Source organism: Glandiceps talaboti, chromosome 16 (assembly GCF_964340395.1).
Source record: "Glandiceps talaboti chromosome 16, keGlaTala1.1, whole genome shotgun sequence".
NCBI lineage: Eukaryota > Metazoa > Hemichordata > Enteropneusta > Spengelidae > Glandiceps > Glandiceps talaboti.
This window is the reverse complement of record NC_135564.1, coordinates 4,820,361-4,845,781: the sequence shown is the minus strand read 5'-3', so window position 1 is coordinate 4,845,781 and position 25,421 is coordinate 4,820,361. Positions and strand designations below refer to the sequence as shown.

Genomic DNA, 25,421 nt, shown 5'->3' with positions numbered 1-25,421 from the left:
TGAATCACTTAGCCTTCTTCACCTTTTGTTGTATATGATTCAATGATGTACACTTGTTATATGACTGACGAGTTAAAACCGTGCAATGACTCCATATTGGCAGTCTACAGTAACGCATATATCAAAGTAAATTCACTGGGGATAAGAAAGGTGCCAGTGTCCTCTCTGAATACAGTAACATGGGTGCCAAGCCAGCTTGACATTTCTGAGTACTCTACTGACAACGTGAACACCACACTTTATAACCGTACTTTATTCTGTATCAATGTGGTATCACTGCAGTCACCAGATTCAAGATTCTACAAATGACACGTACAGTAGGTACTACACCCTAGTAAACAGGTTTATAAGGTTGGAACGTGATTACTAGAATGATGTTACTTTTTTCATGTTACTGCGTTCACCACATTGCCATCTACATAGTGGTGAACAGTAATCATCGTCAGTATGTCCTGCGGAACGGAAACAGTAGTGTTGCCAGTTTGTCCTGAGGAAGGCAACAGTAGTGTTGTCGAAACGTAGACATGGAAAAAGTAACTTTGTTGTGTATCAATGGTCATTATTCTAAGTAGGCAGTATATACTAGAACATTAGTATCATTCAAAAGAATTAAGATTACACGACAATGTTTATACTAAGGCTGGGGATCACCACGGTAACAGAAAGAGGGTAAGGGGTAAAAGTGACATAGCATCCCAAAAAAATCTACCACAATTTTGTTCGGAAGCACAGTAAATTGACTGGAAATCTCAGGTAGAGTATATTTACTTTAATACCATTACCAAAATCACTGGTAGGGAACCCTAGTAAAATGACTGGGGAACTGTGGTAGATTTTACCAACTTTAATACTGACCTTAACAAAATCACTGGTAGAAAAACCAAGTAAAATGACTGTTGAACTCAGGTAGACTTACCAGTACCTACTGCAGTACTTATTGCCTTTAGCAAAAACACCCCATCCTGAAGCCATAATAAAAATAACATTTCCTACCAAGATTTTTAGGTTTAGAGTTGTTTACTGGCTAACACATTGACCCCCACCTGATCAAAGTTTGTGTAGCAGTATGAAACAAATCATTATTTAATTACTTTGACCTTATACTTTATGGTCTATGCCCTCCTATTTTACAATGCAATATACATACCAACCAGTATGTGGTCTCCCTAATCTACTTGAACTATTTGTCTCATACAGTGTATGTTTATACTTCATTTGCATATATCAATTATGAGGTCACTGTCCCAGACAGACCTACATATATAAAATTGAAAACACAAAGATATGTACAGCTTTGTGTGCCATAGTCTTTGTGAACTAGCTGAAGACTGCAAAAAACTTCTTTTTTTAAATTATGATTCCAAAAACATACAAATGTACCTTTCAAATATTGCTAGGATTGGTATTAAATAATTTTCATTCATTTTAGGGGATGAGTTTGACATCACTAATCTTTGAGATTTTTATTTTGATATTTTCAGTCATCACAGTGCTTCCAAAACTAGGAAAGTAGACAAAACTAGGTAGAGATGGTAATGAGAACCACGATATTTTTTTTCCTTTGATTGACTTTCCAAAATAACATACATGTACAGTCTACAGACGTATACTTTGACAGAATCCTTGTCAGTCAATAGTTTTTTGCTACTTCTACCAGTATAGTGGAATGAGCAGTACTCTATGTTTACAAAAAAAAAAAGTTGTTTCTGGTCAGGAGCTCAGTTTGTCTAAAGTGGTGTGACGACGCTTCATTTGCTTGTTCATGATTGGCTCTACAGTTGTCTTCACTGAAGTAAGGAGAGTTATTTTTGTGTTTCACCTCCGGATCTGCAGATTGCATGGGCTGGACAATCACGAAAAAAACAAGACTTCAGGGTATTTGATGCACACGCCGACCAGAAACAATTCTTCCCTCTTTTTTTGGCCTTACTGGTCTTCATTCTTTCATTCTATTTTGTTTGGCAACCTTAAAACAGTTTCCATAGCTGGTTTTGTTATGAATAATAAATAAATAAATAAATATAGGACTCATAGACCACTAAAAACAGGACTATAAACCAAGATACTTTCACCACCACAAAAGTTTGCATTTAGCAGTCTAAATTCAGCTAGTTCTCAAAGTAATTTTTACTAATTACCAGACTGGTAGTGTGGTACATAATTCTGTCCATGGCATTTTAGTCACTTCCTATTTTTTGCTTTTTGCTGTCCAGCAAAATAAGTGAACACTTCACAGTATCTAGACTATCAAATTCATAAAGTTGTAGTGTGTTTAATAGACCAATGGAAATCAATAGAAAATTATAGCTGAATCAGTTCACTTGGCTAAATCTAACTACATGTACCAAGTGTGGAAGTTAAATTTGAGCCCTCAATGTAACAGGTATGAACAATTTCAAACAGTGCCCATAACATAGGCTTTTTGTACTACCACTTCTACAACTACTAGTATGGTTTGTCACTATCCAGTTTTTTGGGTTGAGGTATGGCATCTCAGTAACAGACAAGGTGGGTAACACTAACATGTATAGTTTCCAAACAATGTACAATGACAGTACTTCAATTTTGTTTGGGAAACCCAATAAATTTACTGCAGATGTACCATCCTTTCACAAATATACTGGTAGGGAACCTTAGTAAAATGACTGGAGAACTTCCTTGTCTGTGATTTTAGCTACTTTATACCACCCTTAAGAAGAACACTGGTAGGGAACCCCTGTAAAATGACTGGGGAAGTCAGGTAGATTTAACCTTAGTGAGTCTAAAAGTTAAAACTCAATAGATATGTTTTAACATACACATACACATTGCTCTCCAAGCTGATTGAGCACTCTACTTGGTAAAAGAAGAATGAAACTCCATGTATGTATATGTGTGTGTGTGTGTATACATATATACATACATACATACATACATACATACATACATACATACATACATACATACATACATACATACATACATACATACATACATACATACATACATACATACATACATACATACATACATACATACATACATACATACATACATACATACATACATACATACATACATACATACATACATACATACATACATACATATATAATATATATATATATATATATATATATATATATATATATATATATATATATATATATATATATATATATATATATATATATATATATATATATATATATATATATATATATATATATATATATATATATATATATATATATATATATATATATATATATATATATATATATATATATATATATATATATATCATGTTTTCTTAATTGTTCTGTAAGCCATACATTATATACTTTGCTTGCTTCTTTCAAGCAAAATTTGGATACATTTAACTACTTGCTTTATATTATATATAATCTTATTGCAGCGTTTACATGGACACAGTCATTTCTATTTTAAGGAGTAATAAACACATTTTATAATACTGATTGTATAGCATTTACACCTAATAGGAATTGATTTAATTCAATTATAAATTTCAACTTTTCATGTCAAAATGCATCATAATCAATATCACACAAAAAGTTTTAAAACTGTTGCATTATATAACAGTGAACAAAAAAACCTACAATTTGACAACAGATGCCTTTAATTATTTACTACAGTATGGCATATGTGAAAGAAACTCAATTTTTTGAGCAGGCGTGCTTTTTTTGTTCAATGCATACCCAACCAACCCACGTAATTTTGGAAGTAGCTCCATTATGCAACATGAATAAAGCATACAAAATTTTTACTTACTAATGTATCATGAACTCTTATGTTTTTAGATTTACAAGTAAAAAAAATAAAAATAAAATGAACTCTAAGTCAACTTCTAAGATGATATGAACGAATATGTTACTTTGAGACCATAAATCAAATGTGAAGTTTCGCTTTTATAACGCACGTACACTTTCGAAAGCAACAAGGCAAATCGATCAAGCCCGGTCCTGTTACAAAACATACCTAACCATTGCCTCCACGCCTTTCTTCCACGAGTCGGCTTTACTGGGGCCTCTGTCCGAACTTTGCTCCCTGTCCGTGTCTCCCATGCCTGGATCGAGTTTTACTGCTATATAAGGCCCGTGGTAGCGGTACCGATTTTAATAGTAGCGGGGTATTCTGCGGTCGGTTGTGTACTTCAACACAGCCATTAGTATGTGCAGTTCTTGGTGTACGTCAAAAAGTGTGATCAACACTGTTCAAAGTTCTCACAAACTATATATTGGTGTCTTCTTGGGTGCTTCATGTCGAAGAACGTTCATCTTTCCGTGTTGCATTGTTAGAAACGGTTGCGATCACTGCACAGCCATATGTACCAAGTCAGGTGTTGACGGCGGAGAACACTCGACAACGCATGCATGCAGTACACTGTGCACGACCTCAATGGGGATATCCCAAGATACATTACACATGCAAGAAGTCTCCCTAAACACTTAACATTTTGAAACTCCAGGAAAATTAGGTATATTCGTTTGAAAAAAATATTCATAACCGCAGAAATACCAACATATATACAAGTGATTATAATGCAGTATTGAACGTATTGTAAAATTTGATATTTTTTAAAAGTTCTTTGCCAAGATTATTAAATGGCTCAGCTCATTATTTTTCTTGTCGATAACTTAGAGGATCTGATAGCTGCACATGCGCAATTTTCACTTCCGGGAATTTGCCAGGTCACCGGTGTGTTCACGAGTCTTCCGCTGCTGTTGCGTGTTTCGGATCACAGACGTTGAAATTTCGGTAAAATTTCCTCAGGCATCATGGAAGACAAAGCATTAGACGATTTCTTTGCCAAAAAGGATAAAAAGAAGAAGGTTAAAAAAAGCAAACCAAAGTTTACAACGACAGATGACATAGCTAAGAAATTACAGGAGGGGCAGAAAAATAAGGCACAAGAGAAGGAAAAACCACCACCAGCTGCCCCGGCACCAATCGTACAAGAAACAGAATTGACACCAGAAGAAAGAGAGCTAGCGTTACCGAAAGAGGTAAGGTTGTTTACAGATCGTAGAAATCAACTCCATAACGATAAATTACGCCGTTTGTCAGGGTCATATGTCGAAGCCAGATCAACCACGTGTGTACGTGGAGCTCCGTTTGTCTGCGTATTAATCGATTAATTATGGTATCATTTCAAATATTCTCAATTTTAAAACTCAGTTTTGATATTTTCTCACATTGTTGCTATAATAGAAAATGATGTAGTGACATGAGTGACGATGGTTAAAATTCTTATTGTCATTGACAGTGGTCTCTGACTTTAGGTCAAAGGTCAATTGATGACGAAAAGTGCTTTCATCCATTCCCACTATTTAAAATAATTCATGATTTCTGCTTGATCTGTATTCTTATTCTAGCAATACCAGGTCCTAGTATAACGTGATGTATATTGACAGGGATGATTTCATGGCCATGAGAAGCGTAGATGTTATTTTTTTGTTGATTTTTTGGAAAATACAGCAACACATTACACACAATTATTGAAATCACTGTATCACACTAGCTCAGCACCCGTGTGTCAATATGATGAATAAATGGTTGAGACTGTTTACTTGTTATTCCACATATTGTAAATTTGTAGGATATAGATATGTGAGTTTGAGCACTAGATGATCATGTATCTTTTGTACTGTGCAACAACATAGATTTAGTAAAAAATATAAGAACAAAAGGTATGAAAATAATACCACCAGTGACAACTATATACTGGGTCTGTCATTTATTTTCTTTGCATGTACATGTACACTCTTGTCCCTCATGTGATATACATGTATATTGTATTATATGATTGTGTATCAGATAGGTATTCCTGATTCAGTGATCATGCTTGCAGACAGAGTATGGCTGGGCTCGATTCTGACATTCTCCCTTACCTGATCCACCCTGCAAAAAGCTGTACAAAAAAGTCCACTATGCTGGCATGCCAATAACAAAATAAATATTCAAAATAAATAATAAGCCCTATGGTCAAATGATAGCAATCGATTGACTAGACTATATGATGTGTTGTTTCACTCTGCCCCCTCACTGGCCTGCTCTGAAGGGATTGACAGATGTGTGAGGGTACCCATATTAGATACAGCACTATGCATACATGTGTAATTAAGGAAGGACATTTGAAATTATAGAAAGTTCTAATATAGTAATTTTTGTAAAATTAGTAGATAGGCAATATATTGTTTATACTTGAGAGCTTTATTAGGCAGTGCTGGGGTAGTTTCTGGTCCTGTGTACAGCTCTTTTTGGCAGACTAAAAAGGTAAGGGACAATGTCAGAATTTCAGTCCTAGTTTATTCCATCTGCAAGCGGTACTGATAAATCAGAAGAACAGAGTTTCATTCAATTGACAAGACTCTTTTGTTTACAGATTGATGACAGTGAGTGGAAGGAATATGATGAGAGTGCAGAAAAAGATTACAGTGGGCTTCGTATCCAGTCATTACAAATAGGGTAAGACAACATTGGTTGTGTGTTCCCAGGGAACTGCAACATGCTCCGCTGTGTACCTGTAAAGGGACCTATATGCTACTCAGCAAAATGGCAGTCATCATCCCAGGTTTATGTGGTAGTTAAAGATAACATTCTTGAAATGCCAGCATTTGTACTTTTCTTAAAATAAATAAGAGAAATTAATTAAAGGAAATCTCTTGTCAGAATTATTTCTGTCGTTAACTATACTTGTATTGATTACTGTTATCACCTTTCACATGATTTTAAGTGATAAAATAATAGTAACATACTGAACTCTGAAATCTTGTAAAGAGGCCCTACTGTACTATATGTGTGTTTAGCCAATTTTTGGATTTTGTGCAAGGGTTTGTAGGCAAATCTCTGGTGATGACATCACATATACCATATCTCATTGTCTTGACAAAAGAAACTGATCCAATGATGAAATGTTTATGTCAAATGTAAATGAGACAGAATAGCATATTAGCATATTACTGTACATGCACCTTGGAAGCAGAAAGTTGATGTCACCATTGATAACAATTGATTGCGTTGTGAAAAATGAAAATGTGGCACATGCAGTACCAAAATGAACCTTTAGACTAAATTGCAAGTTAGAAGAAAGTCGTGGTCAATTCAAGTTACGGGTGTCTTTGGTTAGAATACACAGATACACTTTGATGATGTTTCAAGCCATTTTGAGCAAGTATGCATGCCATTGATAATTTTTGTGTGAACTTTCCATCAAGAATATACAACATGTTTCACATTACTAGCTCTGTTTGATACAACCACACAGAAACCAATAAGAAACTGCACTCGCTATACTTTCAGATAGCAAGATTCCAATTTCTTGTTTCATATTGTCCAAATGAAATAAAACCATTTAATTACATGTACTGTGACTAGATGCAGGCACCAATGTTTTGATGTCTGCATTTGATATCTGCATGTTAGTTCATTTCATTTAGACAAAATGCAGCAAGAAACTGTATTCATTCAATCTTGCTGTACATACCATGTGCTGTTTCGTATTGGTTTCTGCATGGTTACATCAAACAGAGCCAGTGAACAGTAACCTTTAACATGCTGTATGTCACACACAAGATCATTCTCAGAAAGTTAATCCAAGAATTTTTCCAGTTCATATGAGACATTTCATCTCAGTTGATGTGGTGCAGAGTGTGGTATTCTCCCATACCTAACAACTGTTTGTCTATGCAAACCAAGTGTCCATTTCCGATACTTGTGATAAAAAAAAATCAGAAAAAAGTTTTCTTCATCTTCAGTGCTTCAGGTGAAGGAGAAGAGGAAGGTGATTTACCAGATGAATATGATGAAGAAGGAGAGTTAATTATCAGACCTAAAGATGGCGCTAGTGGACCATGGAAAAAACTAGATGCAGCAGCATCAGCTGCAGCACCAGCTGCATCAACAGGTAAACTCAAAACAATCAGAGAGCTGCAAGAATAAATACTCATTGACTCTGCGTTCATACTTAGTAATGAAAATTTGTACTCGCAGTCAAAAAATTTCTTGAAAACAAATCCCAAATTTTCTCTTCATCATCATTAAGGGATGTACTACAGTAATCGGAAATCTATTTCCAAAATGTAGTGGCTGTGAGTATAGATTTTTATTGATAATTATGCACCCAGGCTCTGTGAACATTCATTCTTAAGAAACATAATATTATAATCCTAGTATGGGAAATTGTTGCTTGTGTCTTGTCTCTTGCAGAGGGTGATTCATATACATTGCAATACTGTAACAATTGTTGCATGTGTCTATGATCTCTTGCAGAGTGGCTTATATACATTGTAATACAATTGTTGCATATGTCCATCTCTTGCAGAGGGTGATTTATATACATGGTAATGCAATTGTTGCATGTGTCTATATAATGATGATCTCTTGCAGAGTGGATTATTTACATTGTAATACAATTGTTGCATATGCCTGTATGGTATAGTCCACATGAAGTATACACTCATGATATGATGCATGTGTTTGCTTTGTCAAAATTATGACACATTGTCTTTCATGTATTCCTTGCTTTGTAAATCGCCCTCTGCAAATAACAGACACAAGTAACGAGTGTACCTGTTCTGACTTCAACCCTGCTTTTGCTGTAAAAGGTGATGTATGTTTGTCAGACATTGTTTATTTGTCAACTTTGAAAATTACTCCCACTACTTTTTTTTTTTTAACAGAACCTCCCCCACCAGTGGAAAGCAAAGTAACAGGTGGTGTGTATAGACCACCAGGAGCAAGAATGGCATCTCAACAACCGCAACAAACTAGAAGAGGCAAAAAACAAGCTCCAGATGTTCACAGTGAACAACAGTTTCCATCACTACACGCTAGTCTTGAAAAACCACCAAGGTTAGTTTAACTTGTCTTTCAATCCTTCGACTCAGATTGGTCTGTTACAGTCTGTTACATTGCCTAGCAACCCTTGGTCTGTTATTGTCATCAGAAACCAATCACATTGATCTGTCACTCCTGACCAACCAATCACATTGATCTGTCACTCCTTAGCAACCAATCACATTGATCTGTCACTCCTTAGCAACCAGTGACATTGATCTGTCACTCCTTAGCAACCAATCACATTGATCTGTCACTCCTTAGCAACCAGTGACATTGATCTGTCACTCCTTAGCAACCAATCACATTGATCTGTCACTCCTTAGCAACCAATCACATTGATCTGTCACTCCTTAGCAACCAATTGATCTGTGACAGTCATAACCGAATCAGATCTGATTGGTCTGTTACAGTCCATAACATGCATCCAAGTTGATTGACACTATAAACAACCAATTAGCAAGTGTTAATAATTTGTATGTCAGCAAAGTGGAGTTTGGGTTGTAAAATGATGGAACTTTGAGATTTTAATTTGGGTTTTGTTTTGATGTTAGAGCAACAGCAGACATTATCATCTTACTTGTGAAAAGCTGTTTTTGATAAACATGTGTAATGATAACAGAGGCAGATGACTTTGGAGTGTCCATGTGGGTATATTGAGGTGTTTGTACGCATGCTTGCAGACTGCTGTATTTCCACTTCTTATGCTTGCAAATACGCCAAGCACACCAAAGTGGCATTCATACATCACAGGGTTTTATAATATGCCATACATTCAATATATATGAAACCAATGGTGTGGTCCAGTAAACCTTCTGAAGTTATATCTAAGATTACGAAATTTCTATGTGGTGGAATATTAGTACACCGTCTTTGTTAGTAAAGGCCAGGCTTTCAATCTCAGGTTCTCACATTAGTGTTACCTTATCAGTGAAGCCATGAGGATTACATAGGATTATTTTCTTGTTCTGGGCCAACTTTTTCCATAGCTTTGTCAGACCAAGGGCATGAGGCAACAATTCTGGTGTCTATCAACAATTGAATAACATGAATAAAGACAATATCAAAAAGTTCCGTCAAGTTTATAATTACTTCATTATCTTGAATCAATAATTAATATCTAATTAAAATACACAGAAAAATACATACAGTAACTTGAAACGCGCTGAAATGTAAATAGAATACGGCGGACTGGGGACGTAACATGCGTAATGCATGTCTCGTCTAACGTGTGTGGAGTGTACCGATTGTGTAGCGCCCCCCAACGGTCATATAAATTATCTGTCTTGTCGCGAGCTCGCGATCGCGAGCTCGAATGATTCGAATCTTTGCAACCGTCCATAAAAGTACTGGATGTTGAAAATTCCATATGCACGAGCTCGACATTTGCTCAATTTGCTCAATTGCTAAAAAAGGAAGGGTAGGACACTCTGGTGTTCTTTTTCAACGTAAGATTGAAACCACATCGCCCTCGTTCACGGACGCTTTCTGTTTCGGGCAAACTTACGAGTATTTGTTTACGCAGTCAAATGATCTTGTTACGTTTTCTCTTTCATTCAAAGGTATATTTTGAAGAGACACAGATATAACGACTAATGTTTAATGATTATTTTTACGTAATTTTATGAAAATAATATAGACCGGAATCGACTGTGTGTTCGAGCCTACCGTAACTCTACGGCATCAAATATTGATTAAACCAAGATATTATCAATTGTGTTTTTGTTTATATCCCTCGCAAAAGACGCACCGTTTCGGAGCTTCAGTTCATATAATATGCTGTTTCGGCAATCTGTTTTACTGTCCCGCAAACGCCACAATGTACTGAAACATGCGAAATATATACCTCACCACAAGAGGGCAGCAGGTGGTATCGAGCTTCGAGCGAAAATTCATGGGTCACATGTTCGAATTGAAGCGTCCTGATTGGTTTATTCGATGTCGTGTCCTACCCCTCTGTATTACAAGTTTAAGCAAGGAATGCGTCGAGCTCGAGCACGGCAAGCAGCGCGTCACGCATCGAAGCGTCAGCTGTCGCGAGCGAACTAAGCGTCGATTTTGCATGCACCATGATCATGTTCCATTAAATCATTACAGACAAAATCTATCCATATAGTTTCTTTTCCTTTATTCTTTTTTGGAGTCTTCCATATTTATATAAACTTTTTCTGCGATTGTTAAAAATGTTTCATTTTTTAAAAGACCGGAAAGTGTACAAGTACATGTATACCCAAAATAACAAATATGTGTAGACGTGTATAATGAGTTTATTAAAATAAACTACAAATAAAGAAGTAAGTATGTAAATGTGACTCATAGCTAACTTGGGCCTTTATTATCTGGATATCATTATCATTTTTGGGTTTCACCAGAATTGTTGCCTCATGCCCCTGGTCAGACAACTGTTTTTCACACCGAAGGTTTACTCCTTTTTCAAAGTGGACTTCAATGTACAGCGACACACCTGATAATTTAGCATATTATTATTAATACGCCATCTTTCTCTATACAGCGACGCATCCGATAAATATTTTGAGAAAGTGACGAGGGGCGGCAGAGCATCAGCTGATGATGTGCCAGGAAGTAGAGGACCTAAATTGGATCTAGAAAACAAATATGCAGCACTCAGTAAATGAGACTTGGACATGATGATAACCAGCTAGAGACTGAAACTAAATACACTCTTTTATATAGCCGACAACACAGAAACAATGCCATCACTTTACAACTTCTATGAAACAACAAGAATTACCAAGACACTGGAATTTCCACTCTGAATTACCAAGATACTGCAATTGTACATTCTGTGTTTTTATTTGGATCTACCTTAGTTATGTATTTGCCATCCCAAACAGGTTGTGAAATCCTGGGTCACATAAATGGACAAAGTTTTTCTCATGTAGTGTATTCCACAAGTAGTCTTATATTCAAATGATAAGAATACTTTCGACCAAAAGCCAAATTCAAATTGAACACCAGGGTGTCAAATGCACTAAAAACACGTCAAATTAATTACTGTACTATGTATGTCTGCAATGTTCATGGGTCAGTTCAGTAAATGCTTGTTCAGAATGCCGAATGATGTTGCAGTGAATGATCACACTGGTAATGTCATACACTGTAATGAAACACCAACAATAAACGCAGTTTTAAATTTACGCAAGTGAGTTAGTAAAACTGTTTGTACTTCTGTGTAGAATTATTGTTATTTTTACCATTTCTTTGAAGAAAGCTACAATGACATTTTCAACACTAGAGATTTGTTTTACTTTTAGTGTGTGAGAAAAAGAAATTGATAATATAGAAATATTTTCATGCATTATGAAAATATCGGCTACATCTGGTAGAATTTTTTTTCATTTCTTTTCCATTTCACTATCACAATCAGGAAATCAAGTTATACATAAATTACAATTCATCTGTCATTTATTGAATGAAAATATTTTGACTATATATAGAAATATATTTATCCATCCTGACCAAAAAATAGCCTTTACAAAATTATATTCTTTGTGCTGTATGTCACACCTTTATTTAAATTAGATTTGTCTAGCCAATGAGAAGACTTCTTTCTTGTCTTTAGGTTTGGTTTTTATAACCAATAAGGATGGGTGTTCTATAACTTAGGTCTCCATATAAAAACACAGAATTTCATTATGGCAATTTCCAAAGAAATTTAAACATATATTTCTGTTATCTGTTTTCCTATTTTTCTAGCCAAGCTCTGGACATTCTACTGTCAGTAAGTATAGGTCTGTGAGACTAAGTATGACAAAACTAAGGGGTACAGGTTTGAATATGAAGTAAGATTGAGGGCACATGTTCTACCGATATCAAATTTTTTCTTGAAGCAAGACTTGTACCGATGGAATATTTGGTCAAATAATATTGGAAATAATGAACATGGTGGTTTTCTGCAACAGGAATGTAATGTACAATGACTCTCTTCACTAGAATGTTTTTGTAAAAGATTATATGTTGGGAAAATATCATTTTTACTGGGCTATCCTTCCAAACTTGTGGCTAAATGTACAGAAAATATGTGAATTTTACCTGCAATTCTCAGTACCTGCAATATTTAGCATTGCACCGCATGCTAGAGAGTCAAAATAATACAAGCAGGTTGATTTATTCTCATGCTTGCCTATAATGCATGTGTAGCACACGGAACAGAAGTTATGGTGTCAACCAAGAAATCAAATAGTCGTTATTTTTATGACACACCTACTGGTAGGTGGTAGAATTAGGTTATCAGAATTCTATTCCTCCTTTTTTGTTTTATAGCTTTATTTTGTAAAGTAGAAAGAAAAACATCGCAATACTACATTGTTGATTTGGTCACACAACCACCCATCCCAGAATATTGACTGAACAGTCTTAGATTTAAAAGAGATCTGTTTGTATTAAAATACTTCCTACTCAAACTACAGCTTGTAGTCGATATATCCTGGAGAAACAAAATATTTCATTGATAAAAGAATACAACCACACACCTCAAAAAGTATACATTTCCTTTTAGCTAAAATAAGTACAAGACACAAAAAAGAAAACATGATGATCCCAATAAAAACTCTTTCTTCCACATGTCAGCATGATCTACGTATACATGGTATGAACTAATTATGACAAACTAAGGGGTACAGGTTTGAATTTGAAGTAAGCTAGAGGGCATATGTTCTGGATCATTGAATAAATTCATAGGAGAATTTTAAAAAACACTGACTAGGAATATGAACAGTAGGTGTAGAGGACTGTAAGATACGTCGTGTCTCTCTGCCCTCACCAGCCTGCGCCATTCAAAGTGTTGGCCGATGTGTGAGGGCGCCCCATCACGGCATACTTTACAGACAACTGGTGCATGGTGTAGAGGACAAATCCTTCATAGTGTCAATTTACTATTACTGGAGCTGCGATCATTCAGAAACACCTATTCCCTTGAACACCCAGAAGTATAATTCTGAAATACCTATTCCCTTGAACACCCAGAAGTATACACACAAGTGTGAGCCAACAACGAAGCTTTATTTTGAAGATTTACGAAGGACGTGGAAGTAACCAAGTTTTCTTGAACTGTAAGCAGTATTTTGTACAAACAGAAAACTGATGAACCAAAACTTTCAAATATCAGATTATTCGACATTTTAATGCTTCTTAATTTCAATGTGTAATTTGGCAGTAATAAATGCATGATTGTTGTAAAGGAAAAGTAGTTATAAAAGATGAACTCATTATATAGTCTATGCTAGGTCAGTATATAGTTAAGATAAACACAGTAGTCTAGTCACTCTAACATATGTACAAAGTATTCTCGTATCATATCTTTTGTTTCATTTTGGTGAGAAATCCTTCCATTTATATCAACTAAATCAAGCCGCTAAAAATAACTATAATTTGCTTTTCAATAAATTTTCACAAATACCTACACATTAGTTTGACTATAAATGCTTCGAATTATTCAATCTTCTAAAAAAAAAGTGACATAAATATACTAGTAACTCAACATTTACTGTTATTCTTTTTAATTTGACTATAAATACCTCAAATCTATTCAATTAACTTTGATTTGCTATTTACATATATACACAAATAGCTTGCGGGCTCCATGTGAGTAATTAGCCCCCGACTGTTCAAGTCATTACTAAAGGAGTCCCCCCCCCCCTCCAAATTTGCACTTGTCTTGTGAGACATGGCTTTGTGATACAGTCTACTCATTGAGTCTATAGAACACTCACCCTGGGTTTGTGAGTGAGACACCTTCCCATTGAATATGTAGAACACTCACCCTTGGTTGGGGTCACAGTCACAGAAAAATCTTGTTTCCAGTGAGATTCAAACCCATGACCTCCTGACTGCTAATCCTGAGCTTAAACCACTACACTGTTGGGAGCTGGTTATACACAAATAATTTGCCCTTTAGTATAATTTTTTCTTTCTTTTTGAATTTGAGTAGAGTTATTAAATCAGTCCCAAATTATTGTGATTTGTTCATTATCATATGTACAAATAACTCCTGTATTTGACTAGAAAAGCTTGAAATAATTCAATGTGAAAAAAATACATGATTCATTTGCTGTTAACAACTATTCCCAAATAACACGATTACCGTAATTAATTTTAATTGAACTAGAAATGTTTCTTGAATTTAATCTGAAAAAAAAATTAGAGACATTTGATTTGAGCAATTATATAATTGTGACTCAGAGTTTACCATAATACTTCCATCAGTTTGGAAAAATTTTCTGAATATTGATTTATGAAGTGCTTGAACCATTTTAAGGTCAAAGGTCATCAGGTTTTTAGCATTTCGTAGAATTGTAAAAAATTTAGTGAATGTCAGCATACTCTACTAATTACACATATAACAACAAATGCAGGAAAAATGGCACGTTTTATTCCATATACACAGAAAGACTATTTGCAAAGTTCATAGTTTTGTGTTTCTATGAATCTTCAGTAAAATCAAAATTTGGTTGAATTTACAAATGAAAAATCAATTATCTCTTTTTGTGACTGGATTTATATTAATTTTGTTGTAAAATATCGTCATCAGTGAATCCAAATAAATTGAAAAGAATACATACTAATTGGAAGACTTATGGTAAAGTTGTCATAGAAACCAAATAATTTGGACTTTTCGTGTTATATAATTTCATTAGTATTAAGTGTAGCTGCTATACATCTTATGACATTTATTTTAAGATCTAGAACTAAGGACATCTGCCTATTTGTTATTTAATTAAAATGAGCAAAAAAATGAACATTATGTTTTTGAGGATCGAAGCTTTGTCACTCTTCAAGTATGAAAATATACATTTTACAGAATGTCAACCATGTATATGTTTTCAATAAAGATTACATGGAGATGTTTAATTCCTGGGTCTCTCTGAGTCATTCATTTATGGCTTTAGGTTTCAGTTATTTTGTCGAAACTGAAAACAAATTCAAGTTCGAGATGCCTTTTCTGTAACTTTTTTATGGCCTGCTTGTTAAATATGGTTTCCATGGTAAAAGTTAATTAAAAGTATGGAATCACTAAGGATATAAAATTAATGCGAGGCAAATTATGATTGACAGGGTCACTGTTTAACCTGTTTAGTTGATTCTGATTAGTAGAAGTGTACATGTATACATACATATATGTGTGTGCATAGGTACACTTCCATACATGCACACATACATACACAAACATGCATGTACTTATGTACATAAACGTATACATTCAGACACGTACACATCTATGTCTGTACATGAGTACATATGTATTATGCATGCATGTCTATACAGTTTACATACATACATACATACATACATACACACACACACACACACATACATGCATACATACATACATACATACATACATACATACATACATACATACATACATACATACACACACATGTATACATACATGCATAGACATGCATGCATACATAGAATCACATACCTACATGCATGCATACAGACAGACAGACAGACATACCAAACACAGAACTTTGACAGGTTTTCTTCAACCTATCCCAAATACACACAAAAAGGCAGGATGCATAAGTTCTTCAAACTTTTATATTTCACCATTCCTTGGCTTTACACAAATTACAAGAAAGATAAGTAAATTACAAGATATGTACAAAAGAGAATTTAAAAAATGTCTATCTTCAACTTGATAATAACTATTAATTTCCCCACTCCAATGCCTTGACAAATTCCTCCTCCGTAAAAGACAACATCTTGGCAGCTTCTATGTGCATCTGGAAATAAAACGATAAAATCAAAATTATACCAAATAATCTGATAACTCTCTGTAGCACAGGACTGACAAGATATAAAAGTAGAGCAAGTTAGTGGGTCCAATCCCTACCCTTAATCTCGCCCTACTTAAACTCCTTAACTTGGTAACAATTAGTCAAGTGTTTTTCTGCAAAATTTGTAATCTTTATCAACCACTCTACACAACTGACTGACACAAACTCAGAAATATAACAAACTGACGGCAAGTGGCATTTGAAAGCTTACTTTGTGTGAGCATTTACAGTGTTTTTAGCAAGTAAGTAAAGTCTACCTGACTTCCACACCCATTGTATCAGGATTCCCCACCAAAATTATTGTACAATGTATGGGAATCAGTTTTACCATATATCCCCCATTTCTGTTGCCATGGTTCCCAACTGTAACAAAAACTTTGATTTACATTATATTTACATACCTTCTGTCTCTTCAGGATGTCAATAAGTTTTAACTGTTTCTTGAATCCTGCCATAAGTTCAGATTTTTGTTTTTCTAAACGTTTATTTTCTGCTTGAAGCTGGTCAATTCTTTTCCTCTCTTGATCTGAAGAGTCCTAAAGGGAAACAAGGTTTATAAGTGAAGATTATGAGCAGTACTGGTAGTTTTAACAGTATGTAATCCTGCGATGTAAATTTACTTTGCTAGAACAATGAGAGTTTACTCTATGACTTTGTTGAAAGTACACACATACAAACAAACAAACAAAACACACACACACGCACACACACACACACACACATACACATACACACACATACACACACACATACATACATACATACACACATACATACATACACACATATACACATATACACATATACATACATACATACATACATACATACATACATACATACACACATACATATACATACACACACACACACACACACACACACACACACACACATGCAGACATACACACAAGTGAACAAACGTTCTCAATGATATATCATCCCACACCCATCCCTCCACACATATAAACATTTTGTGCTAGAAGTATACAAAGCTACTGAACAATCAGTACAAACATTACAATCTTACCTTGGAGGATAGTTTAGATTTAGCCAGCTGACTCTTTAATTTCTCTATTTCTTCTAATGCTCTGTTTAATCTTACTTCAGTAGCACTCTGTGTAGCTGTGGCTTGTTTCTGACCTCTCTTTAATGAATCTAATTCCTACAGAAATCAAATTCATATCATTAGAGTGACCCTACTTTTTTTATCTGTTTCTCATTACCCGACTGACCCAAATTTTCAGCTCCGACATCAAAATAATAAAAATATTTTTATTTTCGCCCACCCTTAATATTTTGTGGAACAGCACCCTCTCTGGCAAGAATCAACAAGTGTCTGGACTGTAGATGTTATCTACAGGTGACGACACCTGTTCATGAACAGAGCATTTCTCTCATGACAGAAGTTATTCAGGTGGGGGGGGGGGGGGGGGGGGGTGAGAACACGCCTATTGTGTAGAGAAGTTGGGAAAGGGCTTGTTACCAGGAATCCAGGAAAGATAGAGAGGGGGAAAAGGCTGAGAAACATGAAGAAGATGATTTTTTTATTTATTTTTTTTCATATATATCAACCGACTGACCCATAGTTGCTATGAAAAAGTAATGAGAAACATTAAGAAAATAGCATCACCCTTATAAACATGTCTGTGATGTTTTTGTAGCCTAGAATCTAAGTGTATCAATTTCAATGCTTTCCCTCCATAAGACACTATGCTTAGATTCTAGGCTAATGTCTTTGTTACAGACTTCTAATTAATATACAGTGTCTAATTATTGGTATTTAATTAATTTTCATTAAGCATATTGTTAATTGTCTAATTGAAAAAATAATACAGCTAGTGCAGATATAGCAAACTACAGGACACTACCTTTCTGACACTGCCTAACTGGTTCTCTAAGCCGTCACTTTTACTCTTAGCATCTTCTGAAAGTCTCTTGTATTTCTCAATCTGTGTTTGTTGACTCTGGTTGGTTCTGTGAAGTCGACTTCTTTCATCATCTATCTCTTTCATTTTTCCAAGTAAATTGCCATTTTCTTCATCCTGGAGAGCATACACAAATCAGTCTCATTATAATATGATAATAATAATAATATAATGTGGGTTTTATAGAGTGCTTTCCCACTTTGTGCACAAAGCGCTTTACAATTATTACCCCTGGCTCGGATCTATAGCGGCACAATGGTCCTTTATACTTCCTCAACTCCCTGGGGAGCATACAATCCATTTCAGCCTTTTATAACTGCATAGGATTAAAGCATTCACATTGCAACCCCTATCCTACCAGGTCCCCAATTATACAGATGAGTTGATTGAGGCACAATAATGGTTCAAATCTTGCCCAAGGACTTTAGCCTTTCAGAAACAAATGGCAGCGACAAGGCTCGAACGTGCAACCTGCAGATTCCAAGTTGGCTACTCTAACCATTTGCCCATCATGACTCCACGATATCATGACTCCAACAAAGGGATGACTTTTGAGAATTTTATTACTCGTAACATCATACGGCGTAAGATGTATATTCACATACTATTTTTGATAATACAAATGAAAACCTGAATGGTCTGAACACAACTTAAAGTTTCCAAAGGATTTGACTACCTTTCACCCTGTCAACAAAACATCATCAGGTTAGGTTATTCTCAGCATTTGTCTTTGGTTGACTAAGACAAATATGAGTGACATAAGGGGCCTTGTCACTTTGAGTCGAAGACGAGATGAGTATTTTCTGGCTGAATGGAGAAAAATATTGGAGAATATAATCATATCTGTGTACAAATGATTGATGACAAATTTGAAAAATTGGGAAAAAATAATGTCAATTTTGAATGTTTTGACTCATATTTCCAGCAATGCAGTATGATTGTCATGACAGAATGACCAGTATTTCAATCCTATATTATTTTTTTGAACTGGTACAACATGGCTTGCATGTTGTATAACGTCACTCATTACAAGATTTTGATACTTACTCTTTTTGTACATTCATGTGCCAATCTGTCTAATTCTTCTTGCATAACTCGTAATTTAGCTTTCAGGAATCGAATGGTAGCCTCTGTATCATGAATGAAAACAACTCATTACAATTGAGACATTTCAGACCCTCGTGCATTCACCTTCTCCCCTCACACCTGGCAAACTTGAAGTATCTCAGCTATTCAACCAATCATAAACTGAATTGAACTTTGTACACCTGGAAACCATTCAAACTTCAACCAATCATAAAGTGACCTTCCCTTTGTACACCTGGAAACCATTCAAACTTCAACCAATCATAAACTGACCTGCCCTTTGTACACCTGGAAACCATTCAAACTTCAACCAATCATAAACTGACCTGCCCTTTGTACACCTGGAAACCATTCAAACTTCAACCAATCATAAACTGACCTGCCCCCATATCCTGTGCAGCTTGTGGCAGTATATCATCATCCATGTCATCATCTTGGTACTGACCACGGTCAATCTGTCCCTCTATGTTTGTGATGGTTTGTGTCAATGACATATCAGGTACAGCAACATCATCGCTTATATTAGTAGCTTTGGATCGTGGTCTGGAACTAAAACAAACCACATCAGTACATCATCATTTATATTTAGTTAGTCATACTGTCCTGTACCTAGTCTGTAAGGTACGCCGTGACAGGGCGCCCTCAAACATCGGCCAACCCCTAACCTCTAGGAGACCAGTGAGGGTGAAACGTCACAACGTATCTTACAGTCTATCCTGTACCATATAACTAACTTTGACAGACATAAACAAACTGATAAAAGCATTGCAGGAATCTACATAAGAGACTACCATATATGATTTTGAATCAATGTATATCAGTTTGATAGTATGATAGAGAGAAGACTTTCCAACATTCTGATCACCGGCATCTCTACATAACTACTGCAGTGCAAGGGTTGTACAATGCATAATGACCCTAATCACTATGTGTATGATGTCAGCTCTTAACTACCCCATGTTCTAACCGCAAAGTTTAATATGGTTTATTTAATACACATATCCAGATTTCTCATATGGGGGGGGGGGGGGGGTCTTTAGTATATCAGGAAACTGATTTACAATGAAACTTGGTTGAACAAAGTAAAATATTGTGAATATATATAAAAGTGTAATACAAATGTAGTACATAACGAAACAAAGTTTTGTTTGACTGTCGTTAGTTACAGGCTAGGTTTTCAAAGTGTGGGACCCAATGTGCGTGTGTGTGAATCAGATGACTGGCACACTTTAATACTAACAGACATCATACCTTGCTTTCTTTGTACGAGATGACGGTCTAGATGGTGGCTTAGCTTGAGATTGTGGCCTCTTTTCTCTTGCTGAATCTGACCTTTCCTGCAATAAATGGAACAAAACAGTTACCATAGTTTTCCCGTAGACAATCAAAGTTGTCTGCTAAAAGAAAACCACAATCACTAAGTTATGTTAGGTAGATCATAGATCGCATACATTCACATTGGAAAAAGAGTTACTAGTATTCAGAATGCCAAGAATGGAGAACACTGGACCAAGCATTCAGTAGATACACATTTGTATACAAGCTAGGGAGTTAGGGTTAGGTTAGACTCCCTAGCATACACTGGGTGGACACTGTTCTACAAACAAGATCAATGGTCTTTCTTGACTTGACTGCCTTGGTCAATATAAACTAAACAAGGTACAAAGCCAAATCATATTTAGATGAATAATACAATTGGTTTTAACTTGAGGGGTCTAATCCTGTAGTACCTAACCAAAATCTAACTCCCTAGTTTGATTAGCAATATGCAACTATTGCACTGTCAGTCATCTTTTAGCAAAAGTCCACCTTGGCAGTCCTTGATTCCAATGTTTAGCTTAAAAAAACATTCCTGAGAATGTAGCAATTCACTAGGTGGTGTTGATCCAAAATTAGTCACTATCTGACCTGCCTCTTCATTACTTCCGACATATCTTACCTTAGCCAGGTTATTAGTGATAAGTGGTGGTTCAGTTTCAAACAAGGGTCCATCGTCATCATCATCAAAGTCATTCATATCCTCATCAGAGTCAACCATGGTACGACTGGCCTTGGTTAAAAGACTCTCCTGCTCACGCTACAAAGTAGTAAAAATTAAAGTCTTTTAATATAAACATTTGTACAATGTGTGAACAATAATACTCAACAGTCAAAAAATGGAATCTTTAATTTTTTCAAGAGACCCCATGTTTTGATCGGTGATGACAGTCCCAGGGACTCATTATTGACAGAGTCTACTGCAAACCTTTATCTTATTTTGGTCAAAATTGATTAACCAACAAATTCTTTGTCTGTCTTCATTCTACGTATTTCTGTTTCTTTTGTTGCATTACCTTTGTATATAAACCAATAAACATATTTTTTTTAAATTTTAAAAACTGTTAGATTCTGTATGTGGCAAGATTTTAGAACCCAAGTCAGAATTCTTGAGCATCTGTCAACACAGAAATCTGTTGATAATTTCAAATCCCCAAAAGCTTTGCTTTTGTATCCCTCACTAGTATTGGTTTGACTAACCATGACTTCCTCTGCTTGCTGTATAAGACCAGCTGTCTTGGCTTCTAACTCTGCATTTAAACGTCTGAAAATAACAATGACATTTAACAGTATTAGCTGGTTTGATTTTGTAGTATTTTTATACTATCCACTGCAACATTGATACAATTTCTGCTAACAGTAATCACCATGTCAGTTAGTTTCCTTACATGTACACAACAATCTTCTGATAAATTTTCAGCTACTAAAACTCACTTGTATTCTTCTTCTCTACTAAGTAAGTCTGGAGTTGAACTTTTATTCCTGTGTGCTGCTTGATGGCCTGATGATGGTCTTTTAGCCTGAAATGAAAATTGGGAAATTGTTTGTGGAATTACTAACAATATGTATACTTCTCATCTCTCTCCTTCGGTCTCTTCCTTTTGTCTCTTTCTCTGTCCTGTTGTCAGTATGTTTCTCTCTCTGTTTTGCTGTGTCTCTGTCTGTCTGTCTGTCTCCTCTCTCTCTCTCTCTCTCTCTCTCTCTCTCTCTCTCTCTCTCTCTCTCTCTCTCTCTCTCTCTCTCTCTCTCTCTCTCTCTCTCTCTCTCTCTCTCTCTCTCTCTCTCTCTCTCTCTCTCTCTCTCTCTCTCTCTCTCTCTCTCTCTCTCTCTCTCTCTCTCTCTCTCTCTCTCTCATACAAACATTGGTGATGGGGAGGCAAAGATAAAAGAGAATGTGACAGAGTGAGAGTCGGCAAGCGAACATATTGTTTTCATGAACAGCATTTGTGGTAAATGTCTCAACATACAGGTTGGAGACCTCCCCAACGTCTACTAATGGTCAGAATAAACACAGACCCAACATGAAATGGAATAAACAACATTTGACAACAACTTCACTACCAATCTCAGTAGGTGGACCATGTACATGATGTATATGTATTCATGACATACACTCACTGATACTGGTTGTTGCATACATTGATGAAGCAGTGTGTGAAGAAGCTAAATTACTATTTATTCCACTGTCAATGAATAATGGTGAATGCTGATTTCAAAACACAAACACGTGTGGCCAAAACATGTCTGTACGCGCTCTGTGATTGAAAAATAAAGTGATCTGTACTCCACTGGTAGCAGTATGAAACCCTTCTGAGTGGCGATTGAGTCATGGAATCTAGGCAACAATGTATTTGAGAAATGTCACAAGGTATGAGAAAAGTCCGACCATTCAAAATCAACTTCAAATTGTTTACACTCGTAACACTCAGCATCATGTAATGTATCTCATGTCACTAGGTTACTGTCAGTGTCAAACATTTCCATGGAAAGGCCACTTAAACTTTTCGATGAGATTGCGTCTTTCTATCGAAAGTCCCTGTACACATGTCCTTCCTTGCAGCAAAACAGATAGAATCAAATATCGACAATACCTTACGTTTCCACAGAAAATGTAAGTCTTACCTGCGAAGACGGTCTACTCGATCTTTCCGCCATTTTGCTATTTATGACCCCCTATCTCCGCCAAATTTGATTCTTAGAACCCCTAGCTGTATTTTGCAAAATAAACGAGGGCGCTATAGCGTTATATCTATACACATGAATAACGACGACGAGACTGGTGCATGGTGCCCCTCTTCAATACAAGCTTCGATGAGTAACCAACCACGCACACGCACTGCTATTCTTGAAAAGTGGAGATGGAGTGAATGACATTATAGTTTATTAAATCATATGAATTAAAAAAAAATTTGAATATGAATACTTGGCTGCCACTAGGAATCATGATTTTTTTAAAATGTGAAGAATGAGGAAAATCTCTTCAAAATAGGAGGTATTTAGTGGCATGGAGATATAATAAGACATATTATGGGATTTGTTATTATTTGTTACTCTTCATCACTGTCTTTACATAAAATTGTTTTTACAGTAACAAAAACGTAATACCAAAGTGAAGACGAGACACATAAACAAAACACTTCGTAATAACATACAATACATATAATGATATAAGTTAATTTGTGTAATTTGATTGTTATAGATACAAAGAATATCGTAATAAATGCCAGTATGTAAACGGAATCCAACCTTTCATGTAGATAAAATAAACCCGGTTTTTGTATGTACTCAAATAAAAAGATGCAACTTGGCAATAAATGTCATCTAACTTGAAAATTTGTAAGCACGGCAAGGCGGAGTTGGATTATTTGCAAAAGTATATCACATACTTGGCGGTTGAGTGTGCAATAAGCGGAGGCTCAAGTCATTAGATGTATCCAATTTGATTAAAATCTAATGTAGTGAACTTTTCGCGATTCTTTTATAGCCTGCTACTTTTATTATCGTTCGTTCTTGTTTTGTTCTATGAGCACCTTGTACGTGCCTGTATTTCGGGATCACGCCTACCACAGTGCTTGTCCTATATGTGTGCTCGTTTTACAGATATACGTCGTGATACCATGGACAAATTTCTACAGGCAGTAGATTTGTCATTTTCAAGGTCTTTCGAAAACTACTTATGACATAAAATGAATTTTCGGTTCAGTTCTGTCTTCCTATATGTCAATATAGTGACTCATACACTATATAGCAAAACGTTCTACAAATTCTATGTAATATACATAGCAACACGTGAACAACATGCTACAGTCCTCTGCCACAGTCCACAGTCTCTCTTGGCTCTAAAGACTAACAGGCCCGGCCGGGTTGATGCACTCACATTTTTCATAATGTATGGCGCCCGCAGGCGGCAATAGAATGTTACTTATATTCATCACGTTCGGGCAAGAGATAAACGAAAATCCGGAAGATGACATTTTGTATGCATCCTGAAGATATGACAAACAAACCAAAGGAAAAAAAATAACACTAGTCGGTACAGTTTTCCCTAATTTTGACAAAGTGGCGCACATGATTATCAAAGCAGTCCACCAACGTTGGACAATGCTACAGTACATCTAAACTGCACCTAATCTGATTCATCACTGAATTTCAAATACTTGCTCTTCATTCGTTCGATATTTTACCATTCAGAGGAGAAATAAAAAATAAAATGGGAGTAAATATTCTTCTTTGTCACATGACCATAGAAATAAAAACAGTTTACGTTACAGTTTGTGTACAAAAATGTTGACAGTCAAGACAGTCATGACAGTCAGGCATTGTCACAATTCACAGGTTACATAAAGGGCGCCCTCACAAGTTTATGTCGGAGAGTAGTCAATTTAGGAGCGTGTCATGTCACTGTATTTCTACAGTTCAAAACATTTTCCTTACCTCCCCTTGAATC

The 25,421-nt window shown here is 35.7% G+C and overlaps 2 protein-coding genes across 3 annotated transcripts; one reads left to right on the top strand and one right to left on the bottom strand.

Annotated features, from left to right (window-relative positions):
* The first annotated feature begins 4,690 nt into the window (after positions 1 to 4,690).
* LOC144447243 (protein CDV3 homolog) lies at positions 4,691 to 15,653 on the top strand. The gene is made up of 5 exons (XM_078137146.1): positions 4,691 to 5,006; positions 6,386 to 6,468; positions 7,758 to 7,906; positions 8,682 to 8,853; positions 11,351 to 15,653. Exons 1-5 carry the CDS (start codon positions 4,779 to 4,781, stop codon positions 11,472 to 11,474), a joined length of 756 nt encoding a protein of 251 aa, XP_077993272.1. The 5' UTR covers positions 4,691 to 4,778; the 3' UTR covers positions 11,475 to 15,653.
* Positions 15,654 to 16,444: 791 nt separating this feature from the next.
* Positions 16,445 to 23,636, bottom strand: LOC144447549 (testis-expressed protein 9-like). 2 transcript variants are annotated; one of them, XM_078137598.1, is made up of 11 exons: positions 23,566 to 23,636; positions 22,409 to 22,494; positions 22,175 to 22,238; positions 21,597 to 21,734; positions 20,909 to 20,994; positions 20,037 to 20,206; positions 19,619 to 19,701; positions 18,515 to 18,688; positions 17,674 to 17,808; positions 17,045 to 17,179; positions 16,445 to 16,589 (listed from the first exon to the last, which is right to left on the bottom strand). In XM_078137598.1, exons 3-11 carry the CDS (start codon positions 22,175 to 22,177, stop codon positions 16,515 to 16,517), a joined length of 999 nt encoding a protein of 332 aa, XP_077993724.1. In that variant the 5' UTR covers positions 22,178 to 22,238; positions 22,409 to 22,494; positions 23,566 to 23,636; the 3' UTR covers positions 16,445 to 16,514. The 2 variants fall into 2 exon arrangements, with proteins under 2 accessions (XP_077993724.1, XP_077993723.1); XM_078137597.1 differs by having other exon boundaries at positions 23,597 to 23,634.
* Positions 23,637 to 25,421: the final 1,785 nt, after the last annotated feature.

Coding starts and splice junctions, on each gene's coding strand:
- LOC144447243 (XM_078137146.1), top strand. CDS start 4,779: ATGGAAGACAAAGCATTAGACGATTTCTTTGCCAAAAAGGATAAAAAG. Junction 7,907..8,681: donor AGCACCAGCTGCATCAACAG/GTAAACTCAAAA, acceptor TTTTTTTAACAG/AACCTCCCCCACCAGTGGAA. Junction 8,854..11,350: donor AGTCTTGAAAAACCACCAAG/GTTAGTTTAACT, acceptor TTCTCTATACAG/CGACGCATCCGATAAATATT.
- LOC144447549 (XM_078137597.1), bottom strand. CDS start 23,629: ATGGCGGAAAGATCGAGTAGACCGTCTTCGCAG. Junction 22,495..23,596: donor CGAGTAGACCGTCTTCGCAG/GTAAGACTTACA, acceptor TTTTCATTTCAG/GCTAAAAGACCATCATCAGG. Junction 21,735..22,174: donor AGCAAGCAGAGGAAGTCATG/GTTAGTCAAACC, acceptor ACTACTTTGTAG/CGTGAGCAGGAGAGTCTTTT.